This window comes from Argentina anserina, chromosome 3 (assembly GCF_933775445.1).
Source record: "Argentina anserina chromosome 3, drPotAnse1.1, whole genome shotgun sequence".
Taxonomy (NCBI): domain Eukaryota; kingdom Viridiplantae; phylum Streptophyta; class Magnoliopsida; order Rosales; family Rosaceae; genus Argentina; species Argentina anserina.
The window spans coordinates 30,989,031-31,014,154 of NC_065874.1; the positions used below are offsets into that span (position 1 = coordinate 30,989,031).

A 25,124-nucleotide genomic window follows, 5' to 3' on the forward strand; every position below is an offset into this window, starting at 1 on the left:
GGTAGAAGCGAGTGCGATTACAGCAGAAAAGAGAGCGCGTGAAAGAAAAGCGCGAGGGCAAACCCAGGTATGTCCAAAACCCAGGTCCGGCGCCAAACGGCTACCACACCAAAATCCATAACTGAAAAGATCGTGCAGCAGTAGCAACCTCAATTTTCGATTTCCTCTAAACTCTTTATTCTCCTCCTCCCCCATTCTATCCTCAAATCCTCAAATCCCGAAACCACCACCACCACAAACCCTCCCTTCACTCAACCAACCATGGGGACCGGCGCTTCCTCCCAAGGCGACGGAGGCGAAGAGCCCGAGGAGGAGGAAGAGTACCTCGACCAAGGCGGCGGCGGCCAGCTCTACGTCTCGTTGAAGATGGAGAACAATTACAAGCTCAAGAAAGGCGAGCTCCTTCCTCACGTCTTCGGCTCCGTCCCCCTCGTCGGCTCCTGGGACTCCTCCAAAGCCGTAACCTCCCCTCTCACTCTCACTCTCACTCTTCTTCGTCATTTTCATTCTCTGATTTTGATTATTCATTTCGGTTTGGTATAGCTTTCTATGGAACGTGAATCCACCTCAATGTGGGAGCTCAGCTTCGTCGTTCCTCCCAATCACGGTAGAAACACTAAGAATTTATTGTTGTATTGCTTCGACTTTACAGCTCAATTCTGTTAGTGAGTGCGATTGTTCATATGTGTGTGGGATTTTAGAGACGCTGGATTTCAAGTTCCTGTTGAAGTGCAAGTACAACAGCAATGCGCTGTGTGTGGTCGAGGAGGGTCCAAATCGCCAGCTCATAGGTGGAGCCTTGCAAGGGGATGCTAGGCAGGCTGTGTTTAGAATCAGTGGTGATGAGGTGCTTGAGTATCAGGTGTTTATTAAGGCCGATAGAGTGTCGCCTTTTGATCTCGCTGCTAGTTGGAGGGCTTATCAGGAGAATCTCCGGCCTTCTGCGGTCCGGGGCATTCCTGATGTCAGTATAGGCTCAGTGCCTGAGATTGGTAATGAGGTGAGGTTTTTGAACTCTATGCATTGTCAGGAATATCTATCTGCTGTTGCATTTGAGGTTCAATGTGGTTTGGTGCGAGTTTGAGGTCCGTGATTTTGTGGTATTGTATACAGAATGGCTCTTCGGTGAGTTTGGAGCTTGATCTCGAACATTATGTTGTTCCAGCTCCTCCGTCTTCAGGTCCGGTTTATGCTGCTAATAATGCAGAGACTCCAAGGTCATTATCTCTTACTGGGGTTTTTACTAAATCCGATGGCTCTACCCACGCCTCATATACCTACAAGGATAGTGGTATTCCAATCGATCGATCAAGCAAAAAGGTTTATCTCATTACATTGTCTGCAATGTCTGTAGAGTAGAGATTATTTTGGCAAGCTTTAGCACTGTGAGGGTGTTAAGCCGCACCATTATCTGTCTATTGCTAAGCTTCTCGTTGCTTACTTGCCATTTGGTGTGATCAACTTTGTTGAATCTATAAGTTCACTATTACAGTAATAAATGCTAGGCTATTTGATCAGAGGAAATACTTGAATGTGGATAGCTACAATGATAGCATTTATAGTCCACCTAATACAACCTTTATACAGGAGATGGAGGTTGTTATTCCAGATTCATCAAAGATGTATTCTTCCTCTGGGATGATTGATTCAAAGTCTGTGGGAACATTTTCACCTTTTCAAAAGCAAGACAGTCAAAGGGGTCTCTTTGTGGATAGAGGTGTTGGGTCTCCTAAGCTTGTTAAATCATCCAGCTCCAATGCTTTCTCTACTGAGGTCAGGAAGGAGAGCCCAGAAGCAAAGGTTTGTATGGACTGCATCTTTCCTGCGAAGTATCAGAAATTTAATTATTTTCTAGTTGCAGTGGTTGTTCTGAAACTTTGCCATTTTGTGCTTATTGTTAGAACTCAATGCCAGAAGCTGCTGGAGCTGTTGCAGCTGCAGCCGTAGCTGATCAAATGCTTGGACCAAAGGAAGATGTGCATCTGGCAATTGTCCTGGTATATACTCATCTTCACATTTTTTATAAGTACAGCTGAAACTAAACAGTTCTCTTACATGTTTCCTGTAATCTAGGTTGGTTTGCCAGCTCGTGGAAAAACATTTACGGCAGCTAAACTTACAAGGTATCTTCGATGGTTGGGTCATGATACCAAACACTTCAATGTCGGAAAGGTTACTACTGTTCTTACTTTTGACAATTTTTATTCCACTCATACCTTTAGTCGCTATGAACTCAATATGACCTTTTTTTTTCGCTTTTGTTACAGTATCGTCGTCTTAAGCATGGGACTAATCAGGTAATATTAAGTTAACATTTGATTTTCTTCAAATATTATATCCGGTACTAAGGAGTGATCCTACCAAGCCAGTTTGTCTGTCATACCTTATATTCAGACACTGAACTAGTTTTGAAAGTTTCCAAAACAGGCTATGTGATAATCCTGTTTTAGACTAAAAGCACATGACACTCAGAAAGAATAATTACTTTGGTTTTACCCTTGTAAAGCTAGTTAGAGATATCTATTGATGCACTCCTATTTAGATTGTAAAATCACCTAGTTAATGGGTGTCATACAACGTCTTATAAGACTTTTATCAGTGCAGATAGCTGACTTTTTCCGAGCTGACAACCCGGAAGGCATGGAAGCGCGTAACGAGGTGAATGCCTATGGATTGCTTCTCTTTATAATAGAACATGAATTGATAATTGATAATTTTATCCTGCTGATGAATTGTCAGGCATTCTTCATCACTTTTAAAGGTTATAATCTATTAGATAAAATATGATGCCTTGTCTGTATTTTAGTGATTAGATATGTTGTCTGACTGAAAATATGATGCCTTGATAGTCTTGAATTGCTTGTGGTATTTCCTTTTAGGAGATCATGAGAAATTATTATCAATTATTTTGGGTATGTGAATTAATTCAACCAATGTAAAGTCCCTTATATATAATGAGGTATCTATTTGAAACCCTATTTATGGTGAATTTGGAATTATAATGAGGTGATCGGTAATGTTGACACAATGTTAACTTCTTCTTTCTACATAGTTTTAATATATCACGTGCTACTAGGTAGCAGCCTTGGCATTTGATGACATGGTTTCTTGGATGCAAGAAGGTGGCCAGGTAAGTACTATTCCTAGTCATTTTGATCATTGTTGGCTTCTGTCCAATTATTCGTCGCTAAGAATCCAATTTAACTGTAGGTAGGAATATTTGATGCCACAAACAGTACTAAAAAACGGAGGAATATGCTTATGAAACTGGCTGAAGGAAAATGCAAGGTACCATGATATGGCTTGGGAGATGTTTCAATTGACATAGTATGCTACTCTTTGGTCCATCTGCTACATGTTCTGTACATTTATGTTAGTACCATTTGGTTTTTCAGATTATCTTTCTGGAAACAATATGCAACGATGAACGAATTATAGAAAGAAATATACGTCTTAAAATACAACAAAGTCCTGACTATGCAGAAGAGTATGGCTTTCTCCGAACCATTTGATAGTTATGCCAATGGGTTTTATGTGCATTAACTGATCTACATCTGCAGGCCAGACTTTGAGGCTGGCTGCAAGGACTTCAAAGATCGACTTTCTTATTACGAAAAAGTATTTCCCTGCAACATCCCTTCATGTTTTTGGATGGTTATGATTTTGTTTTTAAGGATTCTAAATATTGTATTGATATATACTTCTATGGTGCCATTGCTAGGTTTATGATCCAGTGGAAGAAGGGTCATATATCAAGATGATTGACATGGTCAGTGGACATGGGGGTCAAATACAAGTGAGTACAAATCATTTTTTTCTTGTTCTCTTTATGGGAGCCTTTAAATGAGTACAGTTATCTATGGTATCTCATATAGGTTTAGCCTCTATAAGTATGTTTGTGGGTTTTTAATTTAACGAAATTAGTATGTTACTCATTGTTAGCCTCTGTAAGTCGACTGGGTTTGCAGAAGTGCTAAGTATTTTAAGTTATCTCCTTAAATATCCCTCTATGTGTCTCCTTGAGTATGGTACCTGTCATAGTGTCATTTAGATTTTTGTTCATTCAAAAGCTAATCTACTTTGGTTCAGGTGAACAATATCAGTGGGTATCTTCCTGGACGAATTGTTTTTTTCCTGGTACGTTGTTCTATCAGTCTTTGTATCCTCCAGTTGTTTCAAGGCTTTGAAAATGCAAATAGTTTCTTTTATTGTTCTAAGGTTTTGTGAAAGAATAATTCTACTCTTCATTTCTTTGGGATAAATCTGCAAACATCTAGTCTTCTTAAGTTACTAAGTCTGTGAGGATCTTTGCCAATGGAATGGTGATTACTAAGATTTGAAGCCAAATTAGATGGCCAATTTGACACTATTTTCTTAAAAATTAGTGTTGAGCTTCAGAGTAAGGACATGATTATCAGTGGGTAACTTCATACTGTATGTTGCAAGTATAAAGCTATTACTCTTATGAATCTGGGAGTTATTTGTGTCTTTATTACTGTAATCACATAATCGTATTGCTGTTGGTGTCAAAGACAATGCCTGCTCTAAGACACTGGATTTAAATGTCTTTGTCTCATATGATACGAACCATCTGTTATTTGAGATCAGATATAACAATCTGGAATCTATAAATGAACTGCACTGATGAAATGACGTTGTATAATCTTGAACATTTTATTGGCTTACATTGCCTTTTTTTCTAAAGAAAATGTTATCATAAGAAAACCAGACTATGTTTAGTTATAATTATATGAACCTGTGAATGCCGTACCATTTCATAGTACTACAGTACACCCACTGTATTATTTGGCCCCTAGTTGTTTTATGCATTTCTTGTTCTCTGTTGTAGGTGAATACACATCTTACACCCCGGCCAATCTTACTTACAAGGCACGGTGAGAGCATGGATAATCTCAGAGGAAGAATAGGTGGAGACCATGCTTTGAGGTTGGTCCACTGTTGGTTTATTTCAGTGGTTTATTCCTGTTTCAGTGGTATATATATACAGATTTTCTTTGGTGTGGAGGTCCGCACCAAAACCATTGGTCACACAGAGGTGCGGAGGTCCGCACCAATGGTTTTGGTGCGGATATCCATTTTGCACCACTTTTCGATCGAATTCCTCATCTCTACCGTCTAGTATGTAGATAATATTGTGTAGATCATCTCTGCAAAAGTTTAACCAATTTGGTGATCGTTAAGGCCCTCAAAATCGAAAAAAAAAATGGATGGATTGAATTTTGTCAAACATGAATCGTTCACGTTTTTAACAGAAAAACGCAATTTTGAGAGTCTTAACGATTACCAAATTGGCTAAAATTTTGCAGAGATGATCGACACAATATTATCTAGATACTAGACGGTGGAGATGAGGAAATTTGATCGAAAAGTGGTGCAAAAATGGAAATCCGCTTGTATATATATATATATACATACATACGTTCTTGGCTACGAAGGTCCGGATTTGCCGTTTCCGGCGACGGCAGGCCGCAACGGCGGGACGGACCACGACAGTCACACTACCCACCTCTTGTCTGAGCCGGCCAGTGCTCCATCGGCAACCTACGGTGGCCGGAATCTGCAAAAATCAAGTTTTAGGGAAACTTCCAGCAATTTCGCCATTCCGGCCATTGTGGTTGCCGATGGAGCTCCGGCCGGCACAGAGGGGATCGCCGGGAGGGGGGAGCCTGGCTGGCATCATCTGCGTCGTCGGTGGCCGGAATGACTGAATCCGGACGGTCCGGACCTGGGAAAATCTATATATATATATATATATATATATATACATACAAACCCTATGTTATAATTAAACCAATCGGTTATGAGAAAAAGAAATACTACTCTAATTGTTACACTTCTCTGATTAGAAATATGGTGATACATTCGTCAATTCAACTATGCAGTTTTGTGGTTCTAATGTATTGCTGTCATCTGGTCACATTTCACCTCACAATTTTAGTTCTTTCCAATTTAAAGATTTGTATGCTTTCTCTATAATTTGTTTTGATTAGTCAGTTTTATTGCTTTATGAGAATTAGTTCCCGTACTGAGAGTCAAACCTACTTGTTTTGACAGTGATGCTGGAGAACTTTATGCCAAGAAACTTGGTAACTTTGTTGAGAAGCGACTGAAATCAGAGCGAGCTGCTTCGGTAAGCTTCAGCAATACATAATGTTCAGTTTCAAGTTTGGAAATTATAGTTCTTAACTTCTTTTTTGTTTAGCATGCTCGTTGTCAACCGATGTTTCTTCTGTCCACAATATTTATCACTCAATTATATACTTCATACCATGGAGTTGTCCAATCTAAAATCTAAACATGATGTTGAATAAGTATAACTTGATTCTGGATGTACAATTGTTTTATTAGCTTTAAAAGTTTTCCAGATGTAGCCAAAAATAAAGCCAAATGTTGATGATTGAGAGTTGCATACTTTAGGGATTTGATTTAATGCTATGAGTAACAGACTAAATCTGGGACTACAAGTTCCACTCGACACCTGTGTACTATTTGTCGTCCAACTAAACATGTTATAACGTCTTACCATAAAGGAAAACAGAATTCTGTTCCTAAGCTCATTTTCTACTAATGCCCAAGACATCATTTCTTGGTTTTGATAAGTTTGCTAAGTTAATTTATGATTTATCTATATACTTTTCTTGAACTTCTATTTGTTTTCCCTACGTGGTGTAAACATTAATATATCTGCTTTGTGGTGTTTAGATTTGGACTAGCACACTGGAACGAACAATTCTAACAGCAGGTCCGATCTCGGGATTTCCCAAGGTGAGTGTACAGCCTTTAAGTAACATGTTGTAGGCAACTGATGGAGCCACAAATTCAAGGTTGATCTAGTATAGTTAGTTTACAGTTCCTTACAATTTTGCTAGATACAATGGCGTGCACTGGATGAGATTTATGTTGGAGTGTGTGATGGAATGACTTATGATGAGATAAAGAAAAACATGCCAGAGGAATACGAGTATGTTGCATGCTATCTCTCCTTTCTTTATAGATGATGGAAAGAGTTGCATTGTTTTTGAAGGTTCACTAAACAAGAATTAATCAGTAAAATTCTGACTGTTAATGGCGGGCGGACTGGCGGCCTTATTCACTTCTAGATTTTTTTTGCATTTCTAATCAATGTTCTTATCTCCAGGGCGCGTGAAAAAGATAAGCTGAGGTATCGTTATCCTCGTGGAGAATCTTATTTAGATGTTATCCAAAGGTTTGTAGTTTACATTTCCAATGAGATGTGTTAACAATTTCATTATCATATTGTCCACCAGAATCTAACTTTCACCACCAACGCAGGCTGGAGCCTGTAATTATTGAACTTGAACGACAACGTGCACCTGTTGTGGTGATATCTCACCAAGTAATACACATATCCTCAGTTGCTTATATTGTTTCTAACTAGTTTTGGGTGCCGTTGTGGTTGTAAAAGTTATAAGCTCACTTATTCCTCTAATCCTTGCAGGCTGTCTTGAGAGCATTATATGCTTACTTTGCTGATAGGCCACTGAAAGAAATTCCACATATTGAGGTATTTGATTGAAACAACTTGCTATCGCTCCTGAAAAGTCTTTCTTGTATTGCATCTTCCTTGCATCCGGCATATTCGTAAGAAGTGTTTATCATGGAATGGTAGAAGTCCTACAGCCTTGTTATCCATATTTTTGTTTGCTTTAAAAGAAAATGCACTAATTCCATGAGAAATAATTCTGAGTTTTTAACTTTGAAGCTACTTATTGAGTTCCTGAGTCCTGACAGCTAGTTTCTGCTCAATTTCAGATGCCGCTTCATACTATTATAGAGATTCAAATGGGAGTTACAGGAGTCCAAGAGAAAAGATACAAGCTCATGGATTGAACGTTGTTACAGTGAATGTAACTTGAAAGTACTGGTAAATTGCTATATATTCTTTTACGTCATAGTTACCGTTGGTTAACCGAAGTAGCATTAGTTTAAATGCCTCAACTGTATCTATAATAAGGATTCAGCAATCCAATATACATACTGATTCCCTTCATTGTAATTTATACTGTCTTATAGCACAGAAAATGTGACTCACTCAATTTCATATTGATTACAACCTTCTGCAGCAAAAGAAAAAGTTCCTCAGTTTTCTGTGCCCTGCAGTCCTTATTTGTCATGATTCTGGTTTTGATTTAACATTTTGCCTTGATTTTCGACTAGAATGCGACCTTTCACCTTATTTGACTGGGTAACCCTTGTGTGGGTGGGGTTCCTGCCCTAGCTATGGAAGGTGAAGAATCTTGATGATAGGTGATGGTCAAGTGCATCAGAGTCTCACTGCCGCTGAGAGAGGTCACGAGCCACACAGCCTATATTAAGCCTAGTAATAATAAAAGGTAAACGAACCATTTAGCCTAAATTACATGCCAAGAAAATGAGTAGAAAGCCATTAATAAACAAGCACCAGTACCTCTGGAAAAGGCCTGGTTAGCTTCACATGGGAACCCTGAGCTTAGAATTGACCCTTCATGACTCTTACGGCATTTGGGTCCCTACTGCCATGAAGAAAGAACAAAAACACCTCCCCTAGATTTTCAAGATGAAGATTAATTTCAGGTTGTTTACCGTAAAGGCGTAAACTTGATCCCTCCGGTGAACTGTGTCATTGGCATCAATACTTTGCCCGTTGTGACCGGTATCGATTTCTTTTCTCCGGCCGTGATCTTATTTGTTCACTTCGGTGGAATCACATTAAGCACGCCCTTGATTTTCAATGCTAGAGGAGCCACCCCTAAGAAGTGAGAATCAAACCGTGAAAGAGAGAAATGGGGTTAGATTGGAGTGAAGATTTGTCAAGGTTCTCGGGATTGTAGTGCCAACAAGAAGCTCCCTCTCCATTAAACAATTAGCACATGAATCCAATAAAACCCCACCCATCCACCTCCTTTCTTTCTTTCTTCTTCTTCTTCTTTGCCGTCGCCTGCACGAGTCTACCAGGGACGGCATGAGTCCCACTCCTCCTCCCCTCGGATATAGGGATCTTCCTATTGACTTCAACCATACCCATTTCTTTATTCTTGTTTTTGCTGAAACACAGAGACCTGTTAGTCACCATTACACGCAATTGTGGGACGAAATTAAGCAACAATGTACGAAATCTACCATTTTCTATCCCATTACCAACGACTTTATCTTCATTTTCACGTCAACTTATATTAAACATTGCCAAATCCAATGCTAGATTTATCTTTAGTTTTATATTAATATAAGAATTTATACATTGTTTGAAGAATTAGAATGAGTTAAGTTCAATTATTCTTTGATGAGCAATGCATTGTACTAGTTTCTCTAAAGATTAAAATTAAGATTTAGGTGATTTTTTGGACGGGAAAAACGGTTTTTTTTTCTACGATTTATTTTATATGCTAATGATTAATTTTTTTTTAAAATTTTCATAGTTATATGAACAGCTTCAACATTCGAAATATGTGATCACCTCATACGTTGTAACAACTTAAAATTTACGGGTCTAATTGTTGGAAATAACTCCACTGATTAATTTACTGAAAAATACACAACACTAGTTAATTATATTCAAAAATTTGGGTAGCTCTACAATTTCCTACGTCAGTCATCTTTCATTCAAGACCGATCAAAGTAGTGTCAGTACTTATTCATATGATTGAGTGATTGACACACATTACACACAAGACTCTCTCCTTCCACCTCTCTTTCACACAAAATCTACACTCTTCAAAATCTCATCTCCCATCACTCCCTACCTCTTCACTCACTTCTCAAAACTGACTGAGACTCCATGATGTTCAGCTTCAACCCCACAGACACCCCAAACCAGAACACCACCACTACCGCCGCCACCAACCCCCTTAAGCACCTCTTCGACACCATCTTCTCCTACAACGGCAATGTCATGCTCGCTGCCTTGGTCTCCCTCCTCCTCGTCATTCTCTTCGTCCTCCTCCTCCACGTCTACGCCAAATGGTTCTTAGCTCAAGCCAACAACCGCCGCCGCGGCTCCATGGCCGTCTCCCGCCGCGTCCTCGGCCCCAACCGCTTCCAGCATTTCCACACCTTCACCTTCGACCCCATCACCAACGACCTCACCACCAATACTCCCAAGGGTCTTGACACCTCCACGATCGCCACCATTCCTCTGTTTGTGTACAATTCTCAAGAGGAGCATTTCCACCAGCAAATCGAGTGTGTCATTTGCCTTGCCCCATTTGAGGACGACGAAGTTGGCCGGAGCTTGCCCAAATGCGGCCACTGCTTTCACGTCGAGTGCATCGACATGTGGCTGCACTCGCACACCAGCTGTCCGATTTGCCGGGCTCCGGTAGTCTCACTGTCACAGTCTGATCAGCCCAAACCCGAGTGGTCGGGTCAGGAGTCTTCACCGGAAGCAGTAGTTATTGAAGTTTCCGATTCTGGGTATGTTGAGAATCATCATCATCATCATCACGACGTTGTTGAAGAAACTAGTACTAATTCTGTAGCAGATGAATCTTCATCTTCACCATTGATGGTGGGTTGTTCGTTGAAGAGGATGCTTAGCAGAAATAGACAAGAAATCAAGGTGTTCCCATCTACAAATGGGAATGATGCGAGTGTTTGAATCTGTAAACCATTTTGTATAGATATATCTTGCGAGAAATACAATCGAATCTATTTTTTTTTCGATGAGCAATACAATCGAAACTTTGTGTTTGAAGAAAATGAGTCGCATGCTTTTTCTTGGTGGGAATTATTGAGTTACAAATTGGTAGGTACATCAAAACTCATTTGACGTGACATTTTATGAATAGGTGTAGATCATATGGTAGAACAAGGATATCAAATTGTTTACTTAAGCTCTTATAATTCAATGAATCTCCGACACAATATCGGAGATTGTGTTTGAAAAGGATCATGGCTTCGGAGGCTCTAACGCCAAACGCAGTCAAGAGAAGTCGAGCATTCCGGAATTTCCCCAACTCAAGTTCATAACCGTTATTATATCTTCATCTCTATTACTATAATTGAAAACTTGATTTTAATGTCAACATTTTCATAAAAAAAAGTAAACTCTCTGTATTGTCCATGTAAAAATGTGATTTACCAAAAATAAAAAATATTAAGTAGGGTTAAAACTGTAAAAGATAAATCTTTTATAAAACTAGTACCCCACAAATACCATTTATATTAAACACAATTATAAAAAAAGATTATAGTTTAACAAAAAAATATTACAAATCTATTAATAAATAACTAATGTGATGCATGGATAAGATTTATAAACAACACGTGCATCAATAATTGTCTAACGCCACTTACGTGTCATAAACTTTATTTAGAAAAAAGTCTCAACGTTTAATGTCTTACTCTCATTCATTGGAATTCACTATATGCTTATCGTACTAGTCATAAATTTTGTTTGAAAATACTCTTGACTTTCATTTGCAACTTCATTTGCGGTTTAAAGAATGCATTGCTTAACGTACGAGTCATTAGTTTCTGGTTGAAAAGAATCTCGAGTTGAATTTCTAACTCATGTTCATTATGATTTTGCTTGTCATAATGTTTTTTTAACGAAAACGTCTTGGTTTTCATTTCCAATTCCAACACTAGTCTTCGCCTCTTCGGTTCATTACAGTTTTATCGTTCACTCATTGCCTAACGTATGTATCTTAAATTTTTGTTGAAAAAAATATGTCACGAGTTTCATTCGCTTACTACAATTTTTTAGTGTGGCGGTCCAGTTTGAAACTTCTAAATCTAATCCCGAATTGAGCTCTGTTCATTACTTACTCTCGAATTGAATGATTGTCCAACATGACATTAAAGCTACTCAAAATTGAAACTTTAGACTCATATTAGTCATATACCTGATATCATTTCCAATTCCCTTGTTTAACAAATGAACACTGTCGATTCCGATAAGCTTATATTTTCTGTCTCCATGCTTGAATCTTCTTTACCTCACTATGCATCCTTGAATTCTGGCTGAGGACAAATTGTACCCATATGAGAGCTTTGATCTGTGGGACAGTGACAATAATAGACAATGTAGAGACTCTTGTCTTTTGACTGGGAAGAGATCAGCTTAGCTTCTAGCCCTATTGTGACGTTAATGAAGAAATAAGGACAAGTGCTATTTCCTCACTAGCTAGTCGTCCCCATGTTTTCTGGTCAATGTTTTGGACCATTGCTTTCTGCATATATGTGAAGCAGAATGGTCGTGCTGCCTCTCTCTCTAAGTCTCTATATACACATCTCGCTGCCTATACTCAGTGTGCCTGGACTTGCTGGTCCTTCTTCATTCATTTCCGGCCTATTATATATGCATCTTGATCGATGTCCTTTGTTATATGGTCCTGTTATATATGCATTCAATCGTGCTATGTAATAATGTAACTATAGTCGCACATGCTAAACTGCTGCAGCACATCTCCCATTCTAAGTTTTTTTTTATGAAACGGAAATATATATTATACCAAAAAAAATTACAACAAATGAACACTCGGTGGTGGAATAAAATTTCTCACACTATGTTCAACCAACACTGTTAGTCACATGACTATCACAAAAGCAATAGACATAAGCCAATAATGCATAATCTTGAACCAATCAAATCTGATTCTATAAGTAGTCGATAACCTACTCACCGCTAATCTCAAGAAGAGAACTGCTCCAATAACATCACATACTAAAACCTCTGACATATTTGTAGATACAACCTTCTCATTACAGTAACACCTATAAAGAACCGACTTTTAAATAATTTTTAAAAATGACATACACCATAAACATGTTCACTCAACGACATAACCAAACCCCAGCATCCTAAACTCACACAAAGTGAGGGATGACAAAACCTCATCGATAAATGACACATAATACCGACACATAATACCGCATAAGAAGAACAATCATCGATAAATGACACATAATACCGCATTTCTAATACAATAGACTCTTTGGAGGAGTGCCCCCAAATATCAGAATGAATTAATTCAAAATGAAGAATACTTTTAGTAGAAGTACTAGGGGAATAAGTATATTGATGACTTGCCCAAAATACATGTCTCATAACGTAAAAAGACTCATCCACACTAATAAGCAAAGTTGGCATGAATTTTTTCATAACACTAAAAGATGTATGCCCTAAGCGACGATGCCATAACTAAACTTCACTTAGCTTGTCAGAAGTGGAGAGTAAAGCGGTCCGAGACTGTCCCCCGGGTTTTTCCCCCACATATGTCAGATCCAGATGAAATAACCGATCCCTCAGATACCCCCGACCAATTAACCCTCCGGTGAGAAGATCCTGAAATATCACATACATAGGAAGAAAGGTCACATAACACTTAGCATCAGTGTTCAATTGGGGAAAAATATCAAATGATGAGATAAAGCAGGTACATAGAGCACATTGTGAAGCTCTATTATGGGAGTAATACGAACATGCCCTTTCCCTCTCACAAGGAAGGCTTCACCATTAACATTAGTAACTGTAGGGTACTTGTGGAGGGGACAATACGGTAAAATAAGATTTGTCATAAGTCATATGATTAGACGCACCAGAATCAATAATCCATGTATCAAAACTAACAAAGTTAGAAATATTGAAAGCCATACCAATTTGACCACGACCAGCTATGGAGGCTGTAGGTGGTGATCCTCCTGATGTGTGATGATCATGTCCAACCACACCATAGATATATGGTTCCTGAACTAATTGAATAGCTGTTTTCTTCTTGGCACAATAATTAGGCCGCTTAGGCCTAAGGTGTGGATACAACTTCTAACAGGTCGCACGAGCATGGTTATTATCATGACAATAAGAGCAAGGAGGGCGGGGCTGATTCCAAAGCCTGTGGTGGTCCTTGTTGATGAAGTGGAGCTGAAGTTGCTTGCAGAAGGAGTGGTGCTGGAGATCTAACATGAATAGTAAGGCTGGAAACGACAGCCGGTGCCTGAAGAAGACTCTCATGCTGAGACTTATCCTTACGGATATAGGTAAAAGCGGTGATTAGGCTATGGGGTTCGGTCTTTCTGAGCAATTCGCCTTTCGCATTGTTATGCTTTGCATCAAGACTTTTCAGGAAATAGTGAACTCGTTTAAGCTCCTTCTCTTTTTGGTACCAAACAATATCCTCATGATTTTTGATCAGGCAAGAATGTTTCGCATCAATCTCAGCCCAAATATTCTTCAGTTTGGTGAAATAGTGCACCACCAGTTGCCCATCATGTTGTATTGCCAAAGCGGTGCACATTAACTCATGAACCTGTATGAAATCAGAGTCATTAGTATATAAGCCTTCCAGTGTCTCCCATATTACCTGCGCATTGGCACATGCTTCCACCAGATCAACTATGTCGTCATTCATAGCTTTCCACAAGACAGACATGACAAGACCATCGTCGTCATCCCATTTATTGTAGGCAAAAATATCATCATAACTAGGAGCCTTAGTGACTCCGGTGACATGCCCTATCTTGTGCATGCCTCCAAGATGAGCGGCCATAAGTCACTTTTATTTACGGAAATTGGTCCCATTGAGTTTGGCGTCCCCAAATGAACCACTGTCAGAACCCTTGACAGATACTTCAAATGTCTAAACATCAGGGATCTGAGAAATTTCTACTTCGTATCTAGAACCCATTGAAAAATAATTTAAAAATCAGGAATTATGCAGCAAAATCACAAAAATTTGATAAAAAATCTGTCTTCGGTGCACCTGCACTGTCGGTGGACTTGCACTGACAGCCAAGGCTTTTGAATTTGGGCTGAGCCGGGTCGGGTCGAATATGGCCGGGTCGGATCAGGTCAAATCTGGGCCGGGCCGGATCGATTGAAACCAGGTCGGGTGGTGCGGAGAGTAGCCGAAAGAGCCGAAAAAACGGGCGGAGGAGCAACGTGGAAGGGCAGCAGAAACAACGCCGAGAGGATGGCAGAAGCAGCGCCGGAGGAGCGACATCGGAGGGCAGCAACGCCGGGTTTAGAGGCGGAGGGCAGTAGCAACAAGGCCGTAGGAGTGCTACGGCAACATCGGAGGGTAGTGGCAGTACAGAGGAGTGACGGCGACGTCGGGGACCGTCGGAGGACAGCGGTGACTTAGAGGCACAGACCGGAGCCAGACGGGAGGAGACGGAGGGCAGCGGCTGGAAAAAAAAAGAAAAAAAACCAGGAAAAAAATGGAGCAATATAAAGAGAAAAGAAAAAATGGCTCTTATACCAAGTTGAATTAAACTGATATCTATTTTCATACACGGATTGACCCTATATATAATCTAAAGACCATACATCACGTATCTGATTCACGCTAACACTTTAGACCTAGTAAACCTTTGAGGATACGATCATATCAAAAAGGAAAAAAAATTATACCTAACTATACATGCACGCACAAGAGAGCTTCATAGTGCAATTTCATTTCCACGCTCATCGGCACATGTTTTATGCTGAAGTTTTACCTCCATCTACTATTTTGCTCATCTGTGTATATTCGTATAAAGCAATTTTGGCCATGTTGAGTGAAATTTTATTGTTGAGATAAATTAACCAAACCATCCATTAGCAACCCTAGCTAGATCGTTAAATTTGAAAATGTTACTAAACCTACTCATTCGCTTTCATTCTTCCCTGCTCACTCTATGCAACTGCAACATAAAAAAGCTTTACTTGTGTTTGTCTGCACAAAAGTGTACAAATTAAGATGAATGTCGTGCCCATAGTCGACCTATATTGAAGATAAGAGAAATGAATGAACTGTAAGGGAACAAATTTAAGTGAGAAAACTCTTCTTCTGCCATACATTATATCAATTCCTAGTGTGGATGCTTCCAACAGTAGACACGCAGAAATTAATGGGGTAACTTTGTAGACGCAATTTCGTTGTCCTTACAAGCTTTGGTGGATAATTTTCACATGCAATGACAAAATAATGGACGTATAAAAAAAAAGACAAAATAATGGAGCAAACAAATTCGATATTTCTGACCTTCGTCTACCTATGAGTTCCTAATTAATAAACTTGTCTGATCCCGGTCTTGTTGCCCTCTCCATCATTGTTCTTTTCTTCATCACTGCAATGTTGTTTTCTCTCGATCAACCATCGTCTGATACCAAAAATTTCATTCATAAGCCAGTGTTCTTTTTGTTTGTTACTTGGGTATTAGATTGAGTTTACACTGTTCATTTATATTGGGCCGTTTACGTTTCAGCTGGCCCAATACATAATGATTGAACATGAAAAAAGAGAAAATTATTTATAAAACTGGTCCCGGCGGGGCTCGAACCCGCGACCTTCGGCTCATAAGACCAACGCTCTAACCAACTGAGCTACGGGACCTCTTTGATACTAATTCCATATTCTTTCTATTAATTAAATACAAGCCGATGGCATACTTTGCAGTTCACTCTGACTCTATAATTCTTATAGTAGTAGAACTGAAATTTAAAACATGATAATGCTTAGCAAGAGTTTCCAAGTGACACGACCATCTAGTTGCTTAGCCAAAAGAGATGAACAAACACGAAACTGATTCAATCTCCACTAAGAAAAGTAGAAACCATATATCCAATATCTATATTTTGGCTGCCAATGTCGTTGCATGTCTTTTATTAAAGTAGTACGTGCTTTCGTTAATTGGAGATGACAAGGAATTGCAGAAACTATAATAGCGAGCGATCAATGGTGCATGGTTAAAGTCCTACAGCTAAGAGCTCAAGGACCTTTTTTTTTGTTGTTGCTTGAGAGATAGTGTTATAGTGCGTGAAGCAATTATATTAGTGTTGTCTAGAATACTACCTTGTATCTTAGTGCAACTCTGCTCTGCACTTTTGATCAATTACTTTCAGTAAACCATTACTGGCTTATCCAATGTCCCATTCACCCTGTCTGTTACCCGGTGATCACAAAATTCTGGTCATTTGGTTCCAATGAACACATATAGTCAGCTCCTATATTCCCCCAGAATCAGCAAGAAAGATTCATTAGATAGGAAAGCAAAGTTTACAATGATGCTCTTTGAACTATATTTACTCGCCATTTATCACATGTCTAGGAATCATGGTTCTAATGTGTGCGAATTAATCACAGCTCTGATCCTAAACACGAATTTTTGAGATGCTATCGATCAGCACAATTTTGGTCACAGAAGGATCCAACAGAGTCTGCAATGTCAACAATGTGCTCGCTAGTACCTATTTACTATTTCGGAATATACATTTCATCACATTTGCACATTTCACTACATTGCCGGGCAACAATGCTCCACTGAAGTTTATTAGAAAAACAATGAAATCATGTTCTAGGCCCAAAGGGCAAGGATGGACATGGAGATAGAGCCAAGAACAAGGGCGATGAATGAAGTTTTCCTCAACCATGAATTAGAGGTCATCATCTTGTTGTGGAAGAAATCAAGAGATATAAGATCGACAAGAGCCATGTAAATGAGAATACCCGAGGAGAAAGACCCCAACAATCCCTCCATGATCAAGGCGTTAGGGCTACTGTCGTCGTAACCTGTCAACGAGAATAAGATCATCCCCAGAACAATCCCCATTGGAGTAGTCACTGCAAACATGAAGCACATGTAGGCCGTTGTTCCAAAGGTGAACCCTGCCTGCAATACATACAAGAAAAAACATTGTTCTTTCATTAATCCTTCTCTACTTTCAGGCTTCGTACTTCTACTTTATGCACCTTTCGAGTGCGTCATACAATTGCTCGTCTTTTTTAGCATTGTGGCAAACAAAATATAAATTAATCTCTTCTATAAAGATTTCATTGTTCATAGAGAACAGGATTCTCCCTAAACAACTACTCAAGCAACAAATCATTCTCTTCTCCAAGGTAAAACAGCCCGAATCAGATACAAACCCTCCTCAAGTGAACAGGATCAGTTAAAAGCAGCACCATTGAACAAATATGTAGAACTATTTACGATTAAACACATATATTCACACGATCGATAAGCCAATCTTGTTCTTCTGAAAACAGAACCAATGCCAAAACTAAACGAAATGGAAACTAAATCCTGATTTTAGTAATTAAGAGTAAACAAAAGTTGCAACCATTATACTCAATATTGCCAATTTCAAAACCTATGAACAAAATTAATTGAAAAACTCCCATTGATCAAACTCGCAATCTTGCACTTATTAAGCTTGTTAATCGAATCTTATTCTCTACCTTAATTTGTGGTACGAAGCTAAACCCGTGATATAGTCAGTAAACAATTTCGTGTACGAGTCTAATATATATGCCTGTAGTAATGGAATACCAGACTTTAATCTATCTAATCAAGCAATATAAACAACTTGATGAAGGAAATTCAGGAATCAACTTAGTAAATGTAACTAAAATATAAATAAAAATCTAAGTAAGAAATAAATTTACCTGAGCAATGCAGCCACCGAGGCCCATGCCCTCGAAAATCTGATGAAACGCAAGCGCAGCCACCAATGGTCGTATGGTGCATTGATTCTGAGACATCCCCATCGTCACTCCTATAATCACAGAGTGAAATATTATCCCTATCTCCAAAACCTGTGACACCAATCTCTGCTTCATTCGGATCATCATCTCCTCCTGGCTATGGTTATGGCCACTACTAACTGCACCTTCAACTTTCAACTCGATCGCCGACGCCTTCTTGGTCTGCAGCTCCTCCGTGGTGGCCACCGGGAGGACCTCGTACTGGCCGTGGGAGTGAGCAGTGTGGCTCTCCATGTGGGCACTGGCAGTGAGGTCGACGAGGAGTGCAGCGATGGCGCCGATCATGGTAACGAGGCCGGAGAAGGGGTAGTCCTTCCAGGGGTGGCGGGAGGCGACTTGGCAGTCGGAGAGGGCGGCGAAAGCGTCGGGGAGGACGTGGACGAGGGAAGTGGAAAGGATGACGCCGGCGGCGAAGCACTTGATTAAGAGAGTTGCGCGGTCGTAGGCGGGCTTGCCTTGGAAGTGACGTGCGAGGAGGACGGGGGAGGTGATGCCGACGACGCTGGTGATGAAGATGACGGCAATGGAGATGAGCTTCAGCTGCGCCGCCGCGTGGCCGTCTCGGCACGCGAGGGTTCGGGCGGTGTCGGAACCGCACGCGGCCATGTGGGGGGAGGGGGGGTGTGAGTCGAAGGTTACACACTTGGGATGATAGAGAGAGAGAGAGAGAGAGACAGAGAGAGAGAGAGAGAGTGTGTGTGTGTGTTGGGTTTGGCTTGGTTTCGTGGACTTGTTGTGTTCTGAGAGAGGAAGAAGTTGAGAGAGAGAGAGAGAGAGAGAGAGAGAGAGAGAGAGAGAGAGAGAGAGAGGAGGAGGATTGAGTGGTGCGGATTACACCGGAGAAGAGTCTTCCCCGGTTAATAGCGTGGGCCAGATATTAGGTTTTGTTACGATCTCCGGAATTAATACATCATTCTGATTCAATGTCTTTACATTTATGTAACCAAAAAAAAATGTCGTTAAAATTTTCATTTATTAAAAGGTAAGTTATTTATTTCCGAGATGAATAATCTCCGAATTTATACATTACATGAGTTCAGTCCCGTTCACACGGTCAGTAGTTGACTATGGAATCAATGCTCAACCACTATTGGATGTAAATCCAAGGGTGAGGAGAATCTTTTTTAAAATTGAGTTATTTTGTTTTCAACCCTTAGATTTACATCTAATAGTGGTTGAGAGATTGTACATGAGTTACATCACCTTACAGGGGCAGATAGCCAAATAGTGTAGTAGGCTATTTGGGTCGACGAAAATTTAGTTAAAAAGATATGTGAAATTAAAACAAAATTGGTTTAAGGGTCCTTGGTTTAATTGGCAATCTGGCCAACTCTCTTCCGGCATTACATCATTCGGATGCCGTTACATATCCGGTCGATCATAAATATGAGTCAAATCATACATATACCAGAAAATAATGTAATAAATAGTTTATACAAGTCCACCTTATCCTTTGCAAAATGTCCACAATGCATGGTAAACATACACGGAGGTTCTGAGATTTTTTCATGTGCAATCATCTATTCCATGTGGCGCTAACCTCCATTTGAGCATCACGTCATTAGTATCTGAGTGATGAAGCATACTAGCTAGATGCACCTAATAAATCTTTATATAGTTCACCTGGGTTTCAGAGCTTGAAAGTTGAGTGGAGTGATGACATTGTAGCTATTGCATACCTGTGATTTCCCATTTCTTGTCAAGTGTGATGTGTGTGTATCTCCACTTGGACCACTATTGCAATTCAGTTTAACAAAAGAGAGATTATGTCGTCAAGAAGGACATGTTAATATGTTATCATCCAAAAAAAATATTTGAAATGTTCCCCTTCGTGAGAGTAGCGGCGCTCTATCCTAAGGTTTGCCGAGCGCTCTCTCCTAGAGTCCCTATGTTTCCTCTTTAAATTCGGTGGTCCTCTATTTCTTTTGTCGCCCGTCTTTATGAGGTCTTGTTGGTACAGATCTAGGCAAGGGCAGCGTTTTGGTGCGGAGGTGCAACTTGGGTCTTGCCTGGGGTGTGTTGACTGTTGTGGTGTCTGGAATGTGAATGTCAACGGCGAGCCAAGAGTGGATTGGATCTGTTGCTGGTAGGGTTGTTAATCAGTTCCAGTTTCTTAAAGAACTATTGGAACCAAATCAATTAAGAGGAGTTCAGTTGAAAAAATAATTATGCACTTTTCACTAGATCTGAACCGTATAAATAATAAATGTTTGGTTCAGTTCCTTATTTGAAATTCATCAAGAACCGTTAGATCTCAAGCTTTATTCTTGGCCTTTAAATTTTTGTGTTTAGGTGATGAATTATACTAGTATACTACGCGGCCGCACAAGACCTTAGCTTCTCGTTCTCGTTCCAGACCTTGACTTCTCGTTCCATTCCCAATTTCTGGTCTTGTGCCTCAGTGCCTCGGTGGCTCGCCAACGAAAGCTATTCATCATCATCATCCCTTCTTGTTCTAGACCCAAGCAACCTACATCGGTTGAGTTTGGCCTAAATTATGAGCTTAAATTCTCAAATAATTTAATCAAGGTGTTTGATTAATTAACTTATTTCTTAAGTTCATGAACTCCAATACAACTTTTAAACAAATTATGAAATCTACAAAATGAAGCTTTTAGAACCTGCTGATTAAATCTACAAATGCATATTTTTCCAATTGCACCTCGGGGCCAATCTGGGCCATCATCATCTCCCAATTTCTGGTCCTGGGCCTCAACTTCTCTATTCTCATTCGGATCGGACCCAAGCAGTTCAATTCTCAACCTACATCATCATCTCTCTTCTTCCACCATCAAGCACTTCAATTCTCAGGTATGATTCAAATTGCTCTTGCTATTCTTCTTTGTATTGGATTTGGGTTCCATGTGTTTCCTCTTTACGAATTTACTGATTCACATCTCAATCTACTAGTCTTTTATGATACTGATTCACTTCTCTCTCTTTTAACAACAAGAACAATTGAATACAAAATTTAGTCTCTAATTGATTGAATCTGGATTGATTTTGAGATAAGACTCCATAAGTTTATTACCTCATACATACAACCATTCAATTCAATTGATCTGCAACTTAGATATCAATTTTCACATATTCCTTGCAGGTAGTCGATGTTTGGATAAGAGAGAAACTGAAATAACCATTTACGAATCAGAACTGTAACAGTTCCTAATGGTTTGGTTCCTTACAGTTCCTACTTTCAAAAACACAAAATCCGAAAAAGTTCACAATTTAGTTCATGGTTCAGGTTATTTTTAGTGGTTTTGGAACCGTTAACAACCTTAGTTGTTGGTGGAGATCGAGTGGAGCTGTGCAAGAAGGAGACTCTACCTCTCCAAGGATCTTGGTGGTGATGATGCTGGCACGGAGCATGAACAGCTGGCCACCTAAATCGTCGTCTAGTGATCCGACACGGTGGTCAATTGGTCATGTGATTAGGCCCAGGGGAATTTCCCGTTAAGGGAATTCGGTTAGGGGCTACCGAAAAAGAACGCCGCGTTTGTTCGTATGTGCATCGTAATAAAGAAAATTAAACCCATTCCTTTCGAACCCGGCCCCCTAGAATTTCCTTTCCGGCACCTGGACACTCGCCCATGCGGCTGAGGTTACGAAGTAAGCTGCAATTGGAATAGAAGCTTCTGAAGTGACTCGATCAGGAGCTATTTGAGGCGGATTTTCTGGTTATGGGCCCGTGCAGCATTTCCACGATATCGTTATGATCAATTAATGGGACTTGGCCTTTTAGGCCTCAATTCAATCCTGGACTAAGCTATATATGCTTGGAAGTCAAGTTCTGGCTCGGGATCAGGCCTGCAAGCCTGACTTTGGTGGTGTTTACTAGTGCACTGGGGACACTCTATATGGATATTTAATCTCTATAAATATGCTATGAGGAAGTCTGAACGGGCTTGTACCACAATCGCCTGCTAGTCAAATATCTGATTTAGATCTATTAATAAATAAAATACTGTTCCGGGAGAATTACTATTCTACCCTTGTGTGTGTCTTAGCCTAATAGGTTTCCTGTTAGGAGATAGATTAGCATCTCCGTAATAGATTAGGACTCCGAATCTTACGGGATTGTGGTTTTGTAATGCCTATATATAGGCCCCCATATCATTCAATAATACACAATTATTTCATCCTGAAACACGTTATCAGCACGTTGCTCTAAAACCCTGAACTTTTAGAGCCCTATTTTTTTTTCTCTCTCTCTCCTCCGCCGGCCGCCGTCGATTCCAAGCTCCGGCATCTCCTCGCCGGCGCACCTCCTGCAGCCGCCGCACCGCAGCCCCCCCCCCCGCAGCCCCTGCCCGCAAGCCCTGCATGCAGCCCCGCAACCCCTGCGTGCTGCCCCTGCAGCCCCGCGCGCAGCCCCTGCGTGCTGCCCCCGCAGCCCCGCGCGCAGCCCCTGCGTGCTGCCCCCGCAGCCCCTGCGTGCTGCCCCCGCAGCCCCGCGCACAGCCCCTGCATGCTGCCCCCGCAGCCCCGCGCGCAGCCCCTGCATGCTACCCCCGCAGCCCCGCACGCTGCCCTGCCCTGCAGCCCCGCACGCTGCCCTGCCCTGCAGCCCCCGCAACGCAGCCCTGCACGCACGCATGCTGCCCCGCACGCAGCCCTGCACGCACCCCTGCAGCCCCCCCTGCCCCTGCACGCAGCCTCCGCAGCCCCGCAGGGTATCCTCCGCATTCGCTCCGCAAAAACATCTTTTTGCCCCGAAAAACCCCGCATCAGAGGATTCAAAATTGCTCATCCCGCATATATACGCAATGAAAGCGAACTGCACAAGCAAACTCTTCGCTCAAGAGAAGCTACTCCCGTCTTCTCTACCCTTTTGGGCCTTTAAACTATTTCTCTTTTTTCCTTTTTATTTTCCTATTGCTTATTAAATCGTTTATTTGCACGTTTTCGTTTTCTAACTATGTTTCACGTGCTTGCATAGGAAAAGTGATCACTCGTCGTACTATGGTGATGACATTCATGCCGAGATGGATGATACTTTTGTCATCTACATACGATTTTGATCGTACCATCCCAACATTTTATGTCATCGGACGAAGATCGAAAAGGAATTCAACAAGCAACTTCATGCATGACGATCGATTTGCAGAGCAATTTACTTATATGCGGTCTATTTGGCAGACCAACAAGTATGTTTTTCTTAAAGTTGCTGCTTTTGAAGATATATATATAAATTATCGGGCGTTATTAGCCTTTTTTTTTCATGTCTTCTTTTCCGGCCTTTCTTATAACGCCGATGAGACCAAAGAGGGATATGATTCCCCTCTTGGTCGACGTTTTTCGTGTGACGGTCCTGGGGGAGTCACGTTATTATTTAAAAAGGAAGATATCGATTTCGTGTGGTCGCCTGAGTGCACCGCTGTTTTGGGTGCGATCATGAGAATCGCCGATATGCATCGATTATTTTGTGACCATATACATCACAACCCTTCTAATTCCGGTTACATACTTGAATATTTCGATTATTCGAAACCTATCCAACCCTCGTTTCTTATGGATGCGTCGCCATCGCGACTGTTATTTGAATGCTTGAGTTTTCTTAAACTCATGCCTATAAACGATAATCCCAAGGTCTACGTACTCATTTATTTGAGTTGATTCATTACTCTGATGCAGCACTATTTGCTGACAAAAGATCCCAAAAATAAAGAATTCTATGGGACACACTTAAAGTGATTTAATGAACGTCTATGACGTTGTATTATCAGAGTTGACCTTGATGCATACTCCACATCCAAGAAACGCATGCCCTTTTTGGCACCTGTATCTATTTCTTGAGGGAATTTTGGAGATGGAAAAGTAACATTCTTCCATTCTCAAGTAAGCAAACATTTTTGAGCCTCAGGCTAAAGCTCCGCCCGATCCGATATGCAAGATTTTGTTGCTACGGACTTTTGATTAGTCAATCTATTTTGACTATGTTTTCTGCTTACTATTTTTCAAGTATGACGTTGGCATTGCCATGTTTCTTGTTCGACTTTAGCTTAAGTCGTCTATTGGAATTGGAAGTTTGGTTGTGTTGTATTAAATATTGGCATATTCTATAAAATTTCTCGTCTTTCTTGGACTTGTGAGAATTTTATTTGCCTTGGCTTAGCATGCATGGTCAACGTTTACAACTCACGTGGTTTTTAAATTGGCCGCTTTTGGGTTACATGGGACCCCAATAGCACTACATTGTGATTTTGGACTTTGAAATTTGGAAAACGGACCTCGGAACGTCAAAATTGACGTCGTTTTTCCCGGTTATTGTTCCGGCGTTTCCGGAACGTTTTTTTGACGTTTTACCGGCGTATTCACCGCCTTCCGGCCATATTCCGGCGTTTCCGGCACCGCCATCCTGTTCCGGACGGCGTTCCCTGTCGGACCTGAAGTTACGGCCTCCATACCGGCCGGATTTCCGGCACTCGGTGCCGCCGGCTTCCGACGAGTTTTTCCGACGATTTTTTTTTCCGTCGTTTCTCGTCATGTTTTCCGCATATTTCAGCAGTTCTTGCTGCCAAGTTTTCCTTGTCCAAATTTCACCCGGTTTTGAGTTATATTGACATGGTTTTCCGGTTAATTTTCCGGTTTTCTCCAAGTCGTTTCATAGCTCAAATGATTTTATTATTATTGGTGACC

General features: G+C 40.7%; 3 protein-coding genes and 1 non-coding gene across 4 annotated transcripts; 2 read left to right on the top strand and 2 right to left on the bottom strand.

Moving 5' to 3' along the window:
• The first annotated feature begins 128 nt into the window (after positions 1-128).
• LOC126785933 (6-phosphofructo-2-kinase/fructose-2,6-bisphosphatase) lies at positions 129-8,013 on the top strand. The gene is made up of 23 exons (XM_050511614.1): positions 129-459; positions 544-607; positions 702-1,000; positions 1,114-1,320; positions 1,588-1,800; positions 1,902-1,997; positions 2,074-2,172; positions 2,268-2,297; positions 2,605-2,658; positions 3,077-3,130; positions 3,211-3,288; positions 3,396-3,487; positions 3,561-3,618; positions 3,722-3,796; positions 4,090-4,137; positions 4,850-4,947; positions 6,076-6,151; positions 6,724-6,786; positions 6,891-6,982; positions 7,160-7,228; positions 7,315-7,378; positions 7,481-7,546; positions 7,795-8,013. The coding sequence occupies exons 1-23, from the start codon at positions 262-264 to the stop codon at positions 7,870-7,872; spliced, it is 2,271 nt and encodes a 756-aa protein (XP_050367571.1). The 5' UTR covers positions 129-261; the 3' UTR covers positions 7,873-8,013.
• Positions 8,014-9,752: 1,739 nt separating this feature from the next.
• Positions 9,753-10,626, top strand: LOC126788648 (RING-H2 finger protein ATL17). The gene has a single exon (XM_050514657.1). The coding sequence runs from the start codon at positions 9,797-9,799 to the stop codon at positions 10,613-10,615; it is 819 nt and encodes a 272-aa protein (XP_050370614.1). The 5' UTR covers positions 9,753-9,796; the 3' UTR covers positions 10,616-10,626.
• Positions 10,627-16,260: 5,634 nt separating this feature from the next.
• TRNAI-UAU (transfer RNA isoleucine (anticodon UAU)) lies at positions 16,261-16,334 on the bottom strand. The gene has a single exon. It is a non-coding gene; the product is annotated as a tRNA-Ile (tRNA).
• Positions 16,335-16,950: 616 nt separating this feature from the next.
• Positions 16,951-19,161, bottom strand: LOC126788071 (zinc transporter 6, chloroplastic). The gene is made up of 2 exons (XM_050514031.1): positions 18,387-19,161; positions 16,951-17,610 (listed from the first exon to the last, which is right to left on the bottom strand). The coding sequence occupies exons 1-2, from the start codon at positions 19,089-19,091 to the stop codon at positions 17,296-17,298; spliced, it is 1,020 nt and encodes a 339-aa protein (XP_050369988.1). The 5' UTR covers positions 19,092-19,161; the 3' UTR covers positions 16,951-17,295.
• Between the last annotated feature and the right edge of the window lie 5,963 nt (positions 19,162-25,124).